General features: G+C 47.8%; 3 protein-coding genes across 6 annotated transcripts in view; 2 read left to right on the top strand and 1 right to left on the bottom strand.

Moving 5' to 3' along the window:
* The window catches only part of Ptcd1 (pentatricopeptide repeat domain 1), a 15349-nt gene extending 13962 nt beyond the window's left edge, over window positions 1-1387 (top strand). Inside the window, exon 9 of the mRNA XM_028890323.1 lies at window positions 487-1387. Coding sequence (XP_028746156.1) covers window positions 487-669 — 183 coding nt within the window. The 3' untranslated portion in view covers window positions 670-1387. The remainder of the gene's footprint in view (window positions 1-486) is intronic.
* Window positions 929-8787, bottom strand: Bud31 (BUD31 homolog). Of its 4 annotated transcripts, none has more exons than XM_028890330.2 (6): window positions 8370-8461; window positions 7165-7298; window positions 6096-6215; window positions 3850-3972; window positions 2694-2860; window positions 929-1169 (listed from the first exon to the last, which is right to left on the bottom strand). In XM_028890330.2, the coding sequence occupies exons 3-6, from the start codon at window positions 6187-6189 to the stop codon at window positions 1119-1121; spliced, it is 435 nt and encodes a 144-aa protein (XP_028746163.1). In that variant the 5' UTR covers window positions 6190-6215; window positions 7165-7298; window positions 8370-8461; the 3' UTR covers window positions 929-1118. The 4 variants fall into 4 exon arrangements, with proteins under 4 accessions (XP_028746163.1, XP_028746164.1, XP_037054392.1 ...); XM_028890331.2 differs by lacking the exon at window positions 8370-8461 and adding an exon at window positions 8269-8357; XM_037198497.1 differs by lacking the exon at window positions 8370-8461 and adding an exon at window positions 8241-8260.
* Pdap1 (PDGFA associated protein 1) lies at window positions 8769-19164 on the top strand. Its single transcript, XM_028890329.2, has 6 exons — window positions 8769-8850; window positions 12296-12387; window positions 13726-13833; window positions 15849-15970; window positions 17307-17458; window positions 18437-19164. The coding sequence occupies exons 1-6, from the start codon at window positions 8838-8840 to the stop codon at window positions 18493-18495; spliced, it is 546 nt and encodes a 181-aa protein (XP_028746162.1). The 5' UTR covers window positions 8769-8837; the 3' UTR covers window positions 18496-19164.

Raw genomic sequence — 19164 nt, 5'->3', positions numbered from 1 at the left:
CTCCTCCCTGCAAGAGATGCTGCATTGGTCCAAGGTGATTGGTCAGAAGGAGGGCAACAGCTCAGCCAAACAGGCAGAGTTGATGGGATGCCTCAATTCTAGCTGTGGGCTGAGATGACCTCCACAGGTTTAGGAGCACTACAGTGCCCTTAGACTAGACGGCTGTTAGGCAAAGGGCAGTTTGTCCTAACCCAAATACAGCAGATTTAACTGGAACTTCACTCTTCACAGCAGTGAATCTAAAATGTCCATTTTTCTACCTTGTCCACTGTACTCTCCTTGAGGAAAGAGGAGCAGGGGTAAGCTGCTGTGGTGATTATTAGCTTTGGGTGACATGCAGTGGTTTGGACTGGCTGAGAACATTTCTGAACTCCCTGCTTTTCTTAGTGTATTCTGTATCCATTGTACAGTGATGGGTTTCATAGTGAAGCTTTTGTCCATGTATGTCGCTCACCTTGACACAGTCCTGTTCATTTCGAATTACAGTACAAAGGGAAAAACACCTACTTGGAGAAGATCGATGGTTTTCGAGCATATTACAAGCAGTGGCTGAAAGTGATGCCAGCAGAGGAAGCCCCCCACCCCTGGCAGGAGTTCCAGACCAAGCCTAAGGGGAACCAAGACACCACTGGGAATGCTGGTGTCAGTGGAGGCCTTAGGGACAGGTGATGGAGCATGCTGCTATGACAAGTACCCAGCTTTCACAGTGCTGATGGAACCCAAGAGAATAAGCTGGTGTCACCTTTCTAGAGGCACTGAAGCATTTTATAGGCATAGGCGTGAGGACAAATGCTGAGCCCAGGGTACCCTCCCTATCACTGTTGAGAAAGGTTATGCTCCTGGTCACACAGTGTCTATGACATTGAGCCAGGACTGAGCCCATCCCCTGCATTCCACAGCCCACTGCTCTAAAAAAATGACTACAGCCAAGAGGTCTAAAGATTTTATTTTTACAGATTTCAGCTAGTAAACACTAAAGCCTTCACCTGTAGAGCCCATGCTCCCTCTGGGTCTCTTCTCTGGGCACCACTCTGAGAAGAGCTGCTCCAGGAGCAGGGTGGCCCAATAAGCAGGAGCCAACAAGGCCCAAAGTCCAGAATGTAGAGGGATCAAGGGTGTCAGCCAGAGCAGCCTCGGCAGCCACAGTGCGTGCACTCAATGATGCGACCCTGTAACAGAGGAAGGAGACATTTGTATATACTGCTACAGCCCTGCACATACCTATAGGAACCTGCTGTACAGGCTGCTGGTGGAACACTCCCTGAAGGACATCTCTACTAGACAGTTCCATTTGGGTATTTCAGCTTCTTTGTGAAAATGGAAACAGCTACTACTAGCCCAAAGTTTTATGTCTGTGTTTGACTGATTAAAGACGTGCCACAAAGAATCCTCTGTAAGCCAGCCTTTTGTTTTTGAGACAAGGTTTCTCTGTATAATAGTCCTGGCTGTCCTAGAATTCACTCTGTTCTGTAGACCAGGCTGGCCTTGAACTCAGAGATCCAGCTGCCTCTGTCCTCCCTAGTGCTAGGATTAAAGGTGTGAGACCACCTGACAATAAGGCAGCTTTTTTTTCTCCTGGTGGGATTGCTCCTGCCTAGGGGGCTGAGGCCAGAGTTCTTGAGGCCATGGGGCAAAAGGTGCACACTTAAGTTCCCGTGGCCAGAAGAATCTTGTCACAAGGGCATAGTGGCTGGCTGGGGGACTGGAGCAATGCTGTCTTTACCTTCTTTTCTACAGACCAAGAGCACATTTTAAGCAAATAAAGTTCTCTGGTGAGGCTCGGCTAAATCTTTGAGACAGGGTCTCATAAAAGATGACCCTAAATTTCTGGTGCTAGTCTACAGATGTGTACTACCACATCTGGTTCTATGGGGCACTGGAGATGGAACTAGGGCTCCATGCATACTAGGCAGCCCTCTACCAACTGAACAAACTCCAGCTCTGAAGATCAGCTTAAGCCAAAGGCTGAGACACCAAGAGCCTCCTCTTGGGAAGTAGCCATGGATTGGCACATCCACACCAGAGCCCCACCCCTGGCACAGAGAACAGAGCTGTCTGCTGAGCTGAGGCCATTTGCACTGAATGAAAACTGGGAATTGAGTCCTGTTTCAATGTAATGAGAGAAAACAAAGGTCAAGCTGAGTGGATGGCCTATATGGCCTGATGTCCTGGGATTCCATTTCAAGGGTCTGGAGACTAGAGCTCAGCCACTATACACCAACACCATTGCCAGGTGCCTGAAACCATTATTGATTATGATTATGATTATTATTGAAGCATAATCTCAGTACTAGCCCAGGCTGGTGTCCCAAGTGTTGGGATTAAAGGCAGGAGCCACCACTCCTGGCTTTGGAACAAAGTTCAGACAGAGATTAATGTCACCATGAGACTAGAGAGAAAGGGACAGGTTGTCTAGTGGCCACCCCAGTGTAGCCCTCTCAGCTATTGCCATTACTACTCCCTAAGAAAAGAGTTCCATTATTTACCCACAGGTAGTACTGAGACCAGCCCTACATCTCAGAAAGACCGACTAACAGATTCCACCCAAGGATCCCTGATCAGAAGGGACTTATTCTTAGGAAGGATGGCTAGCAGGCTTCCAGTGACAAAACGACTTCCCAAAATACCCCTATGGTCAACCTAGGCAGAGCTTTAAACAGAAAATAATTCCCCATCTAGCCATCAGGCATTACCACTTCCAGCTTGCTTTTGGGAACCCGGCAAATGCAGTTTGTCCCGAAGTTGGTGTCCCGAGTCTGAATGCAGCGTAGGCAGCACAGATTCTCGTAGCCCTGCTTTTTCCACTTTGCAATCAGGTTTTTGTCTGCATAGCCTTCTTTAATGCAGTATTCGTAGAGTTCTATCAGAAAGGTGGGGACAAGGCATCAGAACATGGCACAACAAACCTGCCTTCACCCTGGACTAAAAAGGAAAATTAAGCTGGGTATGGTGGCACAAGCCTTTGATCCTAGCACTTGAGAGGCAGAGACAGGAAGATTTCTCTTGAGTTTGAGGCCAGCCTGGTCTATAAATCCAGTTCCAGGAGAATTATAACTACACAGACCCTGTCTCAACAAAAAAAAAGAAAAAAAAAAACTAAAGACAAACAAACCAAATCAGGCAGGGGCAGGTAAAGCATTGTTAGTTTGAGGCCAGTCTATGTAAGTTCCAGGCCAGCCAGGGCTACATTAGTGTAACCTTGTTTCTGAGGAGAGGAAAACAAAACAAAATGAAAACAAAAACTAATTTCTTCATCAGTGATAAGAAAACTGATGTCTCCTGGGTATGCAAAGACAATCATTGTTTTTTGGAGTCAGGATCTCAGTTAAGGCTTGCCTGGAATTCTCAAGTTTTCCTGCCTCTACTTCCCAAGTGCTGAAACTATAGGTCTGAACATAACACCCAGCTTTTTCCTTAAGCTTCCCTCTCCCCCCAGGGTTTCTCAGTGTAACTTCCCTGAATGTTTTGGAACTTGTTCTGTAGACCAGGCTGGGCTTGAATTCGGACAACCACCTGCCTCTGCCTCCCAAGTGCTGGGATTAAAGACATGTGCTACCAGGCCTGGTGACACCCAGCTGTTTATGAACCACTATATAAATTCTGAAAACCACTCAAGTACAAAAAGGTCAAGAGGGTCAGCAAGATGGCTCAGGGGCCAAGAATGCTTTTCATACAGGCCTAATAACCCAAATTTGATCCCCCAGATCCTCATGGCAAAAGGAGAACCAACTCCTATAGGTTGTCCCATATCCTCCACATGGAAGCCTTGGGAGGCACTTGCCTCTACAGGTATGTGAACATAGTAACAATGCTTTTTAAAGGTCAAGGTATTTAGCCAGTCACACTTACCTCTGCTTATGGCTTTCCTCTTGTAAAAGAGGTCAAAGATATATCGGGTTTTCTGGTGATGGATTCTGAAGATGGGCCACAGGGATTCCACTTTCCTCTTTCCCTCATGGGGTTCGGTTTCAGCTGGAGAGAAAAAAGAATGTACATTTTAGGAGAGAGTCAGTCTGCATAGCATGTTGCATGTTTGCTTCCTTAACTACAGCTATGATTATTTTTTGCCCATGGGGATAGTAATGAAAACAATGGACAATTACGAGAGTGGACAAGAAACTGGAATCCTAAGCCCTTTTAGCAGAATGCAAAATGGTGTAGAAAATGTCTAGCAATTCCCCAAGAAGTTAAATAGAGCTACCATGAGTTTAGGAACACATCAGAGAGCTGAAGATAGACTCTTTTCATCCACACTCTAATTTCCTTTACTTTCACAGAGCTGTGTCAAGAAATCTTTTGACCCATAGCAACCTTGACTACTGCAAGTTCTGGGTATCTAACAGACACTGGCACAACCAGTTATGAAAAGAGAAAGTTAACAGTGACTTAGTAGTTATTGCTGCAGGTCTGACCTCATAATAACAATGATCAGATTAGCTGTAAACAGGTATTTCAAAAACTGTTTTAAATAGCAATTTAAGGGAGGCTGGAGAGATGGCTCAGTGGTTAAGAGCACCAGCTGCTTTTGCAGAGAACCCAGGTTCTATTCCCAGCACCTAGGTGACAGCTCATATCATAACTGTAACTCCAGTTCCAGGGATCCAACATCCCTCTTTTGGCCTTTGCAAACACCAGGCACAAACACGGTACACATGAAGCAAAAAATTCATATATAAAAATAAATTTTAGCCGGGCGGTGGTGGCGCACACCTTTAATCCCAGCACCCGGGAGGCAGAGGCAGGCGGATCTCTGGGAGTTTGAGGCCAGCCTGGTCTACAGAGTGAGTTCCAGGAAAGGCGCAAAGCTACACCGAGAAACCCTGTCTCGAAAAACAAAAAAAAAAAAAAAATAATAATAATAATAAAAAATAAAAAAAATAAATAAAAATAAATTTTAAAAAAGTAGCAATTCATTGCCGATGGGACAGCTCAGTAGATAAGGGTGCTTGCTTCCAAAACCAGTAAGAGTCTGATCCCTAGAACCTTCATGGTGGAGAGAACTGACTCCGGTAAGTTGTCCTCTACCTGTACCTGTGCTTTGTAGTACACATTTGTGCATACACCACTCTCACACTACACCCCTACCACCCCCCACCCCCCCCACACACAAGTAGTTATACTACAAGATGTTTTTTAATTATCATCTTGCCAGGACTTAGAATCACCTAAGGGGGCCTCATTGGAGCAATGAGCTAGATCAAGCTGGCCTAACTGTGTGTGTGTGTGGCCTGAGAAAGCTAGTTGAACTTCTGTATTGAGCAAACAGCATGTGTGCATTTATCATTTTTTTAAAAAGTTTCTTCGATTTAGTTTATGTATGAGTGTTTTGCCTGCATATATGTATGTGCACTGTATGTGTAGCTGGTGCCCATGGATGTCAGAAGGTGCTGGACCCCCGGAACTGGAGTTACAGTTGTGAGCAGATATGTGGGTGTTAAGAAATGAACCTGAGTACTCAGGAAGAGCAGCAAGTGCTCAATCACTGAGCCATTTCTCCAGCCCTGTCCTCTGCTTTTGACTGTGGATGTGTGTGCTTTAGTTTCTGCCTTAACATGCCCTCAAGGACAGACTGTAACCTGGAATTCTAAGCCAAATAAAACCCTTCCTTCCCTATGTTGCTTTTGGTCAGGGTGTTTTACCACAGTAAGAGCAATCAAACCAGGACATACTATGCTCACCAAAGGCTATACCATATGCTTGAAGCTTCAGATAAAATTTCCAGAGACAAGCTGACTGCCAGGATTCCCAAAATGCAAGACTACAGCTAGAGCTATGTAGAGACCCTACCTCAAAAATTATGAAAAAGAATTTACACAGGCCCTGTCTCCAACAAAACATTAAAAGTGAAAAAGACACCTGATCTTTCTCTCACAAATACATATTCTAATAATAAATAAAACACCTTTTTTCTGTTTTGGAGGGGGGCGATGTTTTCATTAATGTTATCTTACATTTCAGAATTTTCAAGCATTCTAAGTAAACAAAACTTGACCAGTTTGCAACAAGCCTCTTCTCATAGATGTTTGTCTATCCTTGGAGGCACCTGAGCCTTGACACCTCATCCAGCCTATCCAGGCAGGAGCACCACCACTCACCTTCTCTCATCTTTTGATCTAATTCATCCAGTGTTGGTTCAATCAACTCCCAGCCATCTGGAGGAGCTTTCCGGCTTCTTTTGACTTTGGGCATTTCCCAGCAAGATAGCTTATAAAGACCTAGGAGAAAGTCAAGTCATTTCTGAGTCTCAGATTGCCAAAGGCCTTTGGCAGCCATTACTGGTGCACATTCATCTACTCAAAGCATCAAGAGCTCCATGAAGGGACTCCTATCCAGACTGCCTGAGCCACACTGCAGCTCTGCTCCCAAGGCTGTCAAGCTCAGAAAGTGTAATGTATGTCAGTAAGTGCTATGTTTTCTGAGTTGGCTCTGGGAAAGCCACACCACCCCCTATTTCAGAGCCAAGCACATATGTCTCAGTATCCTCCCCAGTCCTTTATCTAAGAATGGGCGCCCACACACACACATCCTAACTCTACAATAGGGAGGAATGAAAACAGCAAAGCAGACCGAAGGTGAACACACCATGGCCTTGAGAGCTGCTGGAAGGTAATCTATTTCCAACAGTTACTATTGTTTATCTCACAATATAAAAATGTCTACAGTAGCAAAGAGAACCTGGAACTTCAGCCATCAGAACTCCAGGTGACTGCTTCAATTTCCCCAGTCAGTTTCTGTTGGCTGTTGTGAGCAGCAGATCTGATGACATTAATCTCTACTTAGTGAAATTTGTTTTTTTGCTCACAAGTCTCATCTGAGTGGACACTGTAGCCAAGCTCTACTGGGCACTCCAGCTGGCATAGGTAGGATGATGACTGTAGGTCATTATCCAGAAGGCCCCAAACAGCTACTTAGCCTCCCTAGATGGGAATCCAAGGTGGAGGCAAAAGGATCAGGAGATCAAGGCCATCTTTGGATATCTGGTGAGTTTGAGGCCAATCTCGACTACATGAACCCTCTCCAAAAAAACAAAAACAAAAAATAATCTACCTTATGGGGTCATCGTGAAGAACTGATTAAAAGCCAATTACAATGTAAGCCTTTAAGTGAAGAACCCCAGGGATGACAGTTTCAAGGGGGAAAACTTGAGAATAAAAAGCACAATACCTTCAATCTGTTTCCTATGAGAATATATAAAAATCCCTGGTCTCTGCAGTTACAAGCTTGTGTTCTTGTCCAGATTTACCAATTATTCTGTGACTTTGGAGAGATCACTTTTCTTCTTTGGACCTCTGTCTCATCTGTAAAATGAGAGCAATATATTACACACAATAAACAAAGGCCAAAGCAACACATAACAATAGAAAAATATCTTTTTTTTCTTTCTTTTTCTTTCTTTCTCTCTCTCTCTCTCTCTCTCTCTCTCTCTCTCTTTCTTTCTTTCTTTCTTTCTTTCTTTCTTTCTTTCTTTCTTTCTTGTTTTTCAAGATAGAGTTTCACTGTGTAGCCCTGGCTGTCCTGGAACTCACTCTGTAGACCATGCCCCCCTCGAACTCACAGAGATCTGACTGCCTCTGCCTTTTGGGACTAAAGGTGTACACAACCACGCCTTTAATCACCTAAAAGACAAAAAGCATCTTTTCAAATTGCATTATGCTTTCTAGCTGGCAAAGAGAAACCTGGCCATGTATTACCTGTAAGCATAACCCACTCATCTCTTCCAAATGTATTCAGTCCCACGCACTGTATGGTGACTGATATTTTACAATCCCCTCACACACACCTCTCCTTAACAGTCTTACAAATGAATCACTAAGAGGTGGACTCGGGGTCACATAGCTGAGAATTGGCAGTCTGACTGACTAGAGGCTCCAGACTTCCCCACCGGTGGTGTTTGCACCGGTTTTCCCAGCACTAAAGTTAAGAGGTGGATGGAGTCTGATCTCTTCCCAGCCTGACTTAGAGAATCACTTTCTCCTGACCCCGGAGAATTCAGCCCGGAAGATTCTCGGGTCAGGAGAGCGGTAAAACGAGGAGGTGAATGTATCAGGAGGAAAGAGATGTTGGTCGTTTTACAAACTAAAGGAGTTCGGGGAAAGAGGTGAACGAGAGGGAAGTTACAGACCGGATAGTGGGGAAAACTCAGAGACCAGCATCTGAGAAACAAGCTGAGAAACGGTCCCGGAAGAGAAAACGTGATGGGGGGGAAGAAGGGGGAGGCCGAGAAAGAGTCCCAAATCTACCATCCCCTGTGCAGAACGATAAAGGCACCAAGTCATCGGGGACTCCAGCCTCTGCCGCTCAGATCGCCTTCTTGGCCGCAACCGTTGCCTAAGATACAGTACTCGAGAACAGAGGAAAGAAACACTCACCGGAAGAACAAGCACCTACGGCCGCCGCTTCTTTATTGACGGCTTCCGCCCCGGTGAGAAACTCTTCAGAATAAGGCCCTCGCGGGGCCCCGCCCACCTCGCGCGGGGATTGCGTCACCTTAGGTGCCCGGGAGCTGCCTTTGTAGAATTCCGGAAACCCTACGGCCTTTTTCCTCTCACTTCCTGTTGGGGTGGCTGGCACAGCTACGCGTCTACCCGGACCAGGATACCGGGGAGTGCGGTTGCCTGGCAGCACGCGGTCGGGCCAGGAATTCAGGCAACTCGCAAGACAGCCCGGCCTCGGTGAGGTCCCCGTTCCTCGCAGCAGCGGCGGCGGCGGCTGTGGCAGCGGCGGCGGCGGCGGCACGCGGAGAGGGACTGGGCCGGGCGGAAGAAGTCGATCCCAAGGCATTTCCGGTTCCGGTGTCAGTTCGAGGCGCCGCCGCCGCTGCAGCCGCCGAAGCCGAGATGCCTAAAGGAGGTGAGGGGGTGGGCGCGCGTGGTTCGCGTGGCTTCGCTAGGGGCGGCCGTGGGTGGGCTGCCGCTGTCCCCTCAGCCCGCGGGCCCCTAGGAGATCCGCGCCGAAGGAGGCCATCCCCGCCGCCTCCCAGCCGAGCGTGGGCCTCGACGCTCAATTGTCCTGGCTGGGAAACTGAGGCTCGCCGTGGTCGAGAGCCTCTCCATCGGGGATTTGAAGGAGATTCGCCGGCTCTGGGTCCTCGCCCCCCGAGGAAAGCGGGACCCAGGAGTCGCTCCTTCGAGCCTGGGGAGCGTCTGAAGTTAGCCTCCCACTTGGCTGGCCGGAGACTGAGTCACCGCGTCCCGCGCTAGCGCGGAGCCTGTCTGCCGCGAGCATAAAATGTGGGTTCTGTCGGGCTCCAACTCGGCCACGCCTGCCTCATAATAAGAGCCTGACTTAATGATCTGGATCCCGGACCACCTTGCTCTGAGTCTCTCCCTCGCGCGGTAGCCATTAAGGATGGATGGGTCTCTGAGCCGGTCGCCTAACTTCTTTGTGTCTCGGTTTTGTCGTTCCCAAGTGGGGAGGCATAGATGCTATCTCTACCTCTTGTTCTGTTTTGAGGCTTAAACTAGGGGACCCAAGTACTCAGTCCAGTGCCCGGTATCCCCTAAATGCCCAGGCAAGCACTGTTGCTGTGTGTAGGGACCAAGAAGACCGCGTTTCCCATCTAAACGTTCTCATTCCCTTTTAGAATCGGGGATTTGAATACCAGATATATCACGTCTTAATTTTGTGGCCTCAAACAAGATTTTAACCTCTTCTAGCTCATCTTTATCTGAACTACAGGGGTAATGAATAAGGCTTAGCTGGATGAGTTGGAGACAGGAGTTATACGATGATAGAATAGATCGCACTAAGGTCCTGACTCGCATCTGGCACAGAACAGATGTTCAGTTAATGTTGGTAGCTCACGTGTTAAGCCAGTTAATGCAATCAGCCTACAGGAACATCTGCCTGGAGCTTTTTCAAGCCTAAATTGCTTCCTGTCAATATTCAGATATTAGGCTTTACAGAGCCAAGTGCGGCTAAACCTACTTCTCTGCTGATTTATTCTGAGTCTGAAAGACTCTTTTCTTCCTCGGTCTCATCTGTAAGACTCAAAGGAACTTTTCCAGCTCCAGAATTTTGACTCCAAGGTTGGCAATTACAGTCCCTCAGTCTTAAATATGGAATCCTGGCTAATAGACTTAGTCTTTTGACTTGTGAAAATCTTTGCAAGCAGACAAGCCTTGTTTCTTTGCTTGATAAAACTATAAAAAATTCCCAAGATCAAAGGACCAATTCTGTTTTCATCATACTGTGAATTATTTTTAAGAGTCTTGAAAGAGCCGCTGTAAACCAAGCTAAGGTCAGTATTCCATAGACAAGTGTAGGGAATGAGGGCCTGTAATGGCCAGTTTTGAGTTGTTACCTGGAATATGCAAGAAAGGGTGTTGTTTTTCGGGGGGTTGTTTTGTTTTTGTTTGTTTGTTTGTTTGTTTAATGGCAAGCTTGGTATCTCACAATAGGCCTTTCATGAGCATACCTAGATACACCTGGGAACTCAGGTAGTCATTAAAAATGGGTGGTGTGGGCTGTGGCAGCCCAATTACAGCGCTGCAGCTGCTGTCTAGGAAATCAGTGTCTCTGCAGTGTTCTCCAGAGCTTGGAGCAGTTCTGGCTGTCTAATTACAGATTCTCTACTCACAGCAAGGGGCTTTCAGAAATCGAGAGAGGTCCTGCCTGGCAGTATAGGCTGCAGGATGCAGAAGAGTTGCTACCCAGCTATAAGACAGGCTTTAGCAGGAATTGGTCTAGTGTTCTGTCTAGAGCATCAGGGTATGGCACTTATCCTCTTAGGTGAATTGTCACTGATAGTCCTGGTCAGTGTTAGACTGCTGTTAGATCTGTATTCAACTTTAATTTTGCCAGTTTAATTTTTTTTATGTGAGTGAGGGTTTTTTACCTCCATGTATGTGAGTGCAGTGCCCAGAGAGGTCAAGAGAGAACATCAAATCACCCTGGAAGTGGAGTTACAGATGTTTTGGTTTGTTTTGATTTTTCGAGACAGGGTTTCTCTGTGTTGTTTTGGTGCCTGTCCTGGGTCTCGCTCTGTAGACCTGGCTGGCGTCGAACTCAGAGATCTGCCTGGCTCTGCCTCCTGAGTGTTGGGATTAAAGGCTTGTGCCACCACCACCCAGCCTACAGTTTTTGAGCTGCCTTGTGGGTGGTAGGAACCAGCCAGGGCTGTCTGAAAGCAACAAGTGCTCCTAACTGCTGAGCCATCTCTCCAGCCCCATTTGCTAGTTTAATTCTGAACACAGAATTTCTGCTGGTATATTTTGGGCTTTTATCCTGTAAGTATTCTCTTCATATAGTCAAGATGGAGTATTTTATTCTTTCTGCTGCCATTGGTGGTAGTTCATTTATGGGGCCATTGGTAGCATATGTTTTTCTACCAAGCAATATATTAGAACAGATTAGCAGACATTTTGTGTTGCTTATCCAATGCCACACACAATTCCAACTGCTTTCTTTTTCTTTTTTTGTTTTGTTTTGTTTTTATTTTTTTGAGACAGGATTTTGCTTTGTAACAGCTGTGGCTGGCCTTGTACTCCCTCTGTAGACAAGGCTGGCCTTGAACTCACAGAGATCTGCCTGCATCTGCCTCCAGAGTGTAGAAATTAAAGGCATGTGCCACCATGCCTGGTTCCAGCTGCTTTTCAAATGGTAACCAGTTTATTTCCATGGCAGCCTTATGGTTAAAAAAGAGAGACTGAGGCTCTGGCAAAGTATAGGACTGCCCAGAGAGCCACAGATCAAGGGAGTGGTAAACCCAGAGCTTTAGGCTTCAGAATTCTTCTTCTTTTGCACTTGACAGAGTCTCCTTCCCTGTGGTAGAAAACCAGCAGTGGCTTTTGTGCTGTACCTTCTTTCTAAGGATCAGATGAGCTTGTGACAGAGTATTCAAGTCAAAAGCTTTGTAGTGCCAGAAAAGGCATACATGTTTCCTGCTTCCTTGCTTGCACTTGAGAACACTGTTTGGACTTTGTAACAAGGTCTCACTATGTTCCCTGGCCGGCCTGCAACTCCATATGTAGACTGGGCTGCCCCCCGCTGTCTGGAGTGCTAGGACTAAAGATGTGGACCACTACGCCCAGCCATATTTGCATTTTAAGAAAACAGCATTCAGTCAGACTCCATCTTCCTTTCCTCACCTCAGGTCTTGTTAGGAACCTACATCTGACAGTTTACAGCAGATGTAATAAGCTGCTGCTTTTGTTCTTTGGGAACATTGTAGGTTTGGGTGGTACTTGATGGGGGTAGGTGAGGTCCCTTTGCCCCAAAAAGGACAGCCTTCCGGGGTCAGTGCAAAGAAGGCAGCCTTCTCTCTCACCTTCCTGAACTTCTGATCTTTGTGCAGGTAGAAAGGGAGGCCACAAAGGCCGGGTGAGGCAGTATACAAGCCCTGAGGAGATCGATGCCCAGTTACAGGCTGAGAAGCAGAAGGCCAACGTGAGTACATGTCCGATCCCAGTGGTCTAGCGTGTTGCTTTGCTTCTGGTTCCTGGGGAGGACAGGAAAGGACTGCTGTTCTCCAAGAAAAGTCACCACATTGGGGTGGGAAGGGCAGCAGGTGGCAGGTGTGAGCCCTGGAGCAGCCAGTCACAGTCACAGGGGCCATCCTGTGATTGGACCGAGAAGAGGTTTTGCCCACTTTGCAGCAGTTGCCTTGGTTGTCTCCATTCTTGGTCCTATATGCCTGCCTTGTAGAGGCTTTCCCTCTCCAGCCACTGTCCATCTACAGCTCTGATCTCCTGTACCTCCCCACTGGCTCCCGGAGCCACACAGGGAGGGCTGTCTGCCAGATTCTACACACATACTGCCTGCCTCCCACAGCCCAGTGTCCTGTTCATTGCTAGTAGCTTTATCCAGCATCACCTCTGCTGTGGCTCTTACTGGTGGTGCCTGTCCTCCAGTCCAAGCGGAACTAATAGTTCCTCTGGGCCCAGGGTACCCTGTCTAGTCCACTGTTATTTGTATCCCCTGCAACACTGAATTTTCACACCTAGACACCCCCCTCCCCTGGCCCTGAGAAAGGGAGGGGCCATATCTAGCTGGGGATCTGGGAGGGCTTTGTGGAGTTCCTGGTATTTACATGGAACCTTGGAGACTATGTGGGTAGGTGTTAAGAGAGGATGGACTTAAGTTTTTTATTAAGGCTTTATTAATTTGGTTTTTGGGACAGGATCTCGCTATGTAGACCAGGCTGGCTTTGCACTCTTGGCAGTCCTCCTGCCTCTGTCTCCTGTGTGCTGAGATTACAGGCATAAGCCATAATGTCAGCTCTTCCCAGTGGGATTTTTTTTTAAACTCGAGATAGAAAAGTAGAGGCAGGTAGCCTGCCAAGGTGTGATATTGGGCATTTGGTGCTAAAAGGAGTTTGTGGGCAGACATGACCATGGGAGCATAAAACCAGGAAGGCATGACCAGGAAAGTCACTTTGGCAGCTGCGTGTAGCAGGTACAACTGAGCAGGCACACAGTTTTCAGCTCCACACCTGACTCTTTCTGACCTTGTGAGATCAGCTGCTCCCTGGGCTGACCAAGGTATCTATGAAGGGGATCAGTGTCTTTTGTGGCCTTATCAGAGGCTTCACTGGGCTAGAGGACTGGCCTCTGGTCCCTCATGCTGAGTGACTGGGGTCACAGAGTTAGGACCCTTGTCATACTTGGCTCAAGCCTTCCAGGGGCTTAATGTGAAGGTCCACAGTCAGAGGGTGGTCATGGGTGTTACATTCTTGGGGGTCTGTTTTGCATTTTTGATTCTGCAGGTTGTCCATTTCTGAAACAGGAAGAAGATGAACAAGAAGAAGGTGGAGATGGCGCTTCGGGTGATCCCAAAAAGGAGAAGAAGTCTCTAGACTCAGATGAGAGTGAGGATGAAGATGATGACTACCAGGTGAGTCTGGGGACTGCAGGCCAAACCCCTTCACTGGGCAGATGAGGCAGGGTCTCACATAACCTAGGCTGGCTAGGAACCCCTGACGATTCTATCGCCACCTGCCAAAGTGCTGGGTTTATGAGCATGTACCACCGTGCCCAGTTTGTTTTGTTTTTTTAACTGGAGGAGTGTGGATACATACCGTGCTGGCAGATGAAGTCAGAGAACAGCTTTGTGGAGTCGGTTCTCTCCATCCACTTTGATGTGAGTTCCAGGGATCAAAGTTAAGATGGCAGGCTCGCCAGGCAAGTTCTTTACCTGCCTCGCTATCACTGGCCCTCTTTTTGGTTTTGTTTTTTGTTTTTTTTTTGAGTTGGGGTCTCATGTATCCTAACTTGGCCTTAAACTTGCTATATGACTAGTCCTGACCTTGAGCTGGTCCTCCTGCCTCTGCTGCCTGTGTGTTAAAGTGACATCACATACCTTCAATTCTTGAAGACACATTGATTATCAAAAGCTCTTGTTCTTAAAGACTCCTAATCTAATGGGAACATAACAGTGAAAATAAAATGACGGTGCAAATTCAGATTGTGAGAAATCCTATGAATCAGTCTGATAGAGGATACTTGGAATAGCATTGTGCTAATAAGATGGCTATGTCAAGGATGGAGCCAGCCATGCTTAAAAAAAAGAATAATAGATGCTAGGCAGAGCAGTTGAGGCAAGCAGACTAGCAACTGCAAAGACCCTGGGATGAGAACAAGCTCTGCATGTTTGAAGAGCAAAAATTGGGGGCTGTTGGGGCTATGAGTTAGTGGGCAAGGGTGCCTCGATAGTTACAGAAGGGTGTTGGCTTCACTGCATCAGGGACTGAGCAGGGACAACTGGATGCCTTGAAAGTAGGAGAGAAATAACTAGGTTTGCTTTTTATTTTATGTTTCAAATTACATTTATTTGGTGGGGCGTGAGGAGTATCACTGTACAAGCATGCCATGGTGCATGTGTCGTCAGACAAGTTGCAGAAATCATGGGTCATGGTGATCAAACTCAAGTCATTAGGCTTTGTAGCAAGCAACTTCACCCCATCCAGCCTATTATCATCCCAAGGTTTACTTTTTTGTTTGTTTGAGACAGTTGAGACTCCTGGCTGGCCTGGAACTCCCAGAGATCTGCCTGCCTCTGCCTCCCAAATCCTGAAATTAAAGGTGTGTGTCACCACCACCACCCAGCTTACAGCTTATTTTTTAAAGGTCACTGGTTTTGGCTTTTCTAGGGAACAGAGGCTAAGGTATTGTAGAATGCAGGAGAAAGCATCTCATGGCTTGCTCTTTAGTGATTGCCAGTAGCAGGATTAGAAGAGTGTATGGAGTCCAACTATACTTTGGACATGCTGAAGGGAGGAGAGATCAGGTTGTGTGAGAGCAGTTCTCAAGCCAAGCTATCATGGATGGTTATTGGCATGTTATAGAAGGAGGGAAGTTGGATGTAGGCTATGGAACTCTGGAGTGCTCAGATAATCAGCATTTGGAAGCTCTTTCCTGGTCACTTCGAGGAGAAAAACTAGTTTTAACAAAGCTTGAGATTAAGCAAACCTACTGTAAAACTGTTTCGTTTCCTCTTGGGTCTCATCAGATAGGATGACTTAGTTCCTGAAGCCTGTCATCCAAGAAGCACCTTCATCCCGGGGTCATATTTCCCACCCAGAGTTGAGGTGGGCGGGAATTGCAACACCATGGCTCACCCTGCCCGAGGAGCCGTGAGGTCATTATAGGGGAAATCAGTCTTAGGATTCTATGGGAAGCTGCTTCTGGAGACAGATTGAAATGGGGCAGTTCTGCTCTCTGTTGATCGTGGGCAAGTTACTGAAGCCTGAGCTGCCAGTCTTGCTGGGGCCTGACACAGGTTCTTGCCCTCCCCAGACTGGTAAGATACTCCAAAGTACTGTCCCCATCCTGATGGGCTCTTGGGAGGTGGTGGGCTGGCCTCCTGAGGCACCCCAAGACCTAACCTCTAACATTCCTGCTCTATCCTAGCAAAAGCGAAAAGGCGTGGAAGGGCTCATTGACATTGAGAACCCCAACCGGGTGGCACAGACAACCAAAAAGGTCACACAACTGGATCTGGATGGGCCAAAGGAACTTTCAAGGAGAGAACGGTAATATCTGCTGGGTGAACCTGCAACCTAAGCACACAGACTAGGGCCCCAGAGCAGGCACTCTATCTTCTAGCCACACCTACAGCCTCATTGACTTAACGGGACTAGACGACCTCGTGGCCTTTTAAGAGACTGAAAGCTGCTAGTTCAGCCTGGCACCTTGTGCAAGGATGGCTAAAGAACAGGTCTCCAAACGCTTCAAAGAAGGGGTTTGGGTGTCACTGGGGCTGTGTCTGTACCCCTCCATTAGTTTCCTTTTTGTGATTGACTCCCCCCAAAACTCAGCAGGCTGGGCTGTCCTTCCCAAAATAGCAGGGCTCTAGGGTTCTGCCACTTCACTGAGAAGCCATGTCACTGTCCTCTTTGGGCCTCAAGTCAAAATGTCCCATTCTGCCCAACAGAGATGCAGCAATGATGATCATGAAAGCCACACCCTGCCAGTACTTGGTCTTCACTGAGGGTGTCCTACAAAACCTTGAAGCAGCCTTGGTTAGTCCTGAATAACCAAGAGACATCTCAGTCTATCTAGCACATCCCTGTCAGGGTGGATCTGCAGGCCAATAGTGCTATCTCCACACCTCAATAGTAGGTGTCTTGTCTAGTCCCCTGAGTGTAGTATTTCCTCATCAAGCCCTTGCTGGCTGCGTTTCTCATCCATCCTCTTGAAGCAGGCCCCCATGCTTTGCTTCCTATTACTGCCAGCCTTGTGGACTGGGAAGGGCCTCCAGGAAGCCCCTCTACTGCTCTTTCCAAGCAAGCCTCTTTCCTCCTTTGCCATTTGGGTCCTCCAAGGTTTCAGTGGAAATGGAGCCCTTTGCTCTCGCATCCTAGACAGCCCTCCTAATCAGAATCACACAGGGAATCTGATGGCCCTTCCTATTCTCTATTTAGACAGGTGATTGCTAGCCATACCCTTTCCTATGGAATCCTGCTTTTATTCTCAACACCCCACCTGAAGGGGCTTACCTGTTTGGGAGGTACATGTGAACTACTGAAGTCAGGTTGTGTCTCTTTCCCATCACTTGTGGCTTTCATTCCCTGCCCAGTACCTTCTTTGTTATGATCATCTTCTCTGGAACACAGTGCACTTGGTTTTGAGTTCCACGTGAAGTTTTCAGGCAGCAACCTTGTCCCTGCAACCAGACACTGTCCCCTCTTGTGCCAAAGTTCTCACTGGGGTTTCTCTCCTGGGACCATTCCTTCTCCTTGTTTGTTTGAGGGGTGTCCACTAAAAGACACTTGGAATAGCACCTCCCACTCAGCTGGAGTGACTTTTCCCTTTGCACTTGGTACTTACTCCCATGTCTAGCCCTGTGACACCATTTTATCCACACAGAGAAGAAATCGAGAAGCAAAAAGCAAAAGAGCGCTACATGAAGATGCATTTGGCTGGGAAGACAGAGCAGGCCAAGGCTGATCTTGCCCGGCTGGCAATCATCCGGAAACAGCGGGAGGAGGCAGCAAGAAAGAAGGAGGAGGAGAGGAAAGGTAGGTCTGCTACAGGCCCAGGTACAGTTAGGTACCGGAAGCCCATCTGTGAGGTGGGAGGGGCTGAGGAAGGGCAGCTGCCTCATCACCCATGTCAGCCAGTAAAGCCTTGCCATCGCCAGGGAGACAGACGCTCTTGCCCACTGTCATGGAGTAGTAGGTGAGGGTTAGGATCAGTAGAGCACTATCTAATAGCTACTGAGTCCAGCAACAGGAGGCCTTTGAGGGTCAGGTCTGTGGAAGGGGCTGCACCTGGAGTTGTACCACCCTTCCAGGGGCTTGAGATGGTAGAACTGTATATAAAAGATGCCGGACATCATATCCATGTCCACTCCTCACCCTCCCTCTGGGCATCTAAAGGAGATCCAGGTTCTCACAGGCCTGGGGGTGTCTAGTGTAGAGCACTTTACTTGAGACTTTCCATGGGAAAGGGGCATGGGTGGCTGTGAGAGCCCTCAGCTCACTTTCCTATTTACTGAAATAGGAGGAAACTGAGAACCCACTGGGGCATGTATCCCTTTCCTGAGCTTAGTTATCCGAACTAAGAGTTCAGCTTCCCATACTCTGAGCAAGAAAGGACTTGATGTGTGTTGTAGGTATTGTTGCTGACTTGAGACATTAGACTTCAGAGTACAGAGAGAGGTTGGAATTGCAGAGTTCTACCAGGGATGCCACAAGTTCCCGGTAGCCACCAAACTGTGTTGCTGGGCCTGAATGGACAAGTAGCTTTTGACACGGTGGTGACAGTCACTCAAGCATAGTGGGAACATCTGGAGACCTGGGCCTTGTGACCTCAGCAGAAATTCTCTCCCTTGAGTGGCAGTCTGGATCCTTCATGGCTCTCTTCCTATCTATTAGCTGAGCCCGTTTGCACAAAATGTTTTCTAAAGCCTTGGTCCTGAAGTCCTGTGATTCAGAGGGATGTGGGAGGTGTTTTTGCTGTGTTCTAACCCCCACCCTTCCCTTCCAACCCCTCAGCAAAAGATGACGCAACTTTGTCAGGAAAACGAATGCAGTCACTCTCCCTGAATAAGTAAGCTGGCCTGTGGGAGGAGATGCCGAGGAACTGGGCCATGCCTCCAGGACCTCTGCCGTGTCTCACCCACCCTGTGCCCTGGCGCCGCTGCAGCAGCCCCTCATGGCCAGGAGCCCCTATGGCCTGGGGCCTCCTCTTCATCTTGGCACAGAAATCATTCAGGGGGTGTGGGGGGGCTGGGGGGAGGGGCAGCTGCTATCTTTGAGACAGAAAGATGCAGGACAGCATTTCATACATAACCATTTGAATGTTTTTGCTGTTTTTAGAATTTGGAACCCTGGTTGGGGGCTGCCTGGGAAGTGGGGTAAAGAGATTCCATTTGTCCAGTAGATTGCACGTTGGGGGTGGGGGGATAGTGCCAGTAGGCAGCTGATGTGGGAGTTGATGACAACCAGCCCAGATCGTTGTCTGGGTGCTCACTCAGAGGGGCTGTCAGGAAGCCCGTGCCCCTAAGGGTCCAAGGTTTGTGCCTGGCCAGTTCCGTCCAATGAGGCCTCTCCTCTCTGACCTGCTCTGCCCCCTTCCCACCCACCTGGTCAGGGCTAGTGGCCATTTTTAACCCTACCCATTGATCATTTCAAGAAACCTCTGGTTACTGTGCATCACCCAGACAAGACATGCTCCTCAAATTCAACTTGTATATTTGGCAGATTAAACAACATTATCGTAA

Source organism: Peromyscus leucopus, chromosome 23 (genome assembly GCF_004664715.2).
Source record: "Peromyscus leucopus breed LL Stock chromosome 23, UCI_PerLeu_2.1, whole genome shotgun sequence".
Lineage (NCBI taxonomy): Eukaryota > Metazoa > Chordata > Mammalia > Rodentia > Cricetidae > Peromyscus > Peromyscus leucopus.
This window is presented reverse-complemented; position numbering and strand designations above follow the sequence as displayed.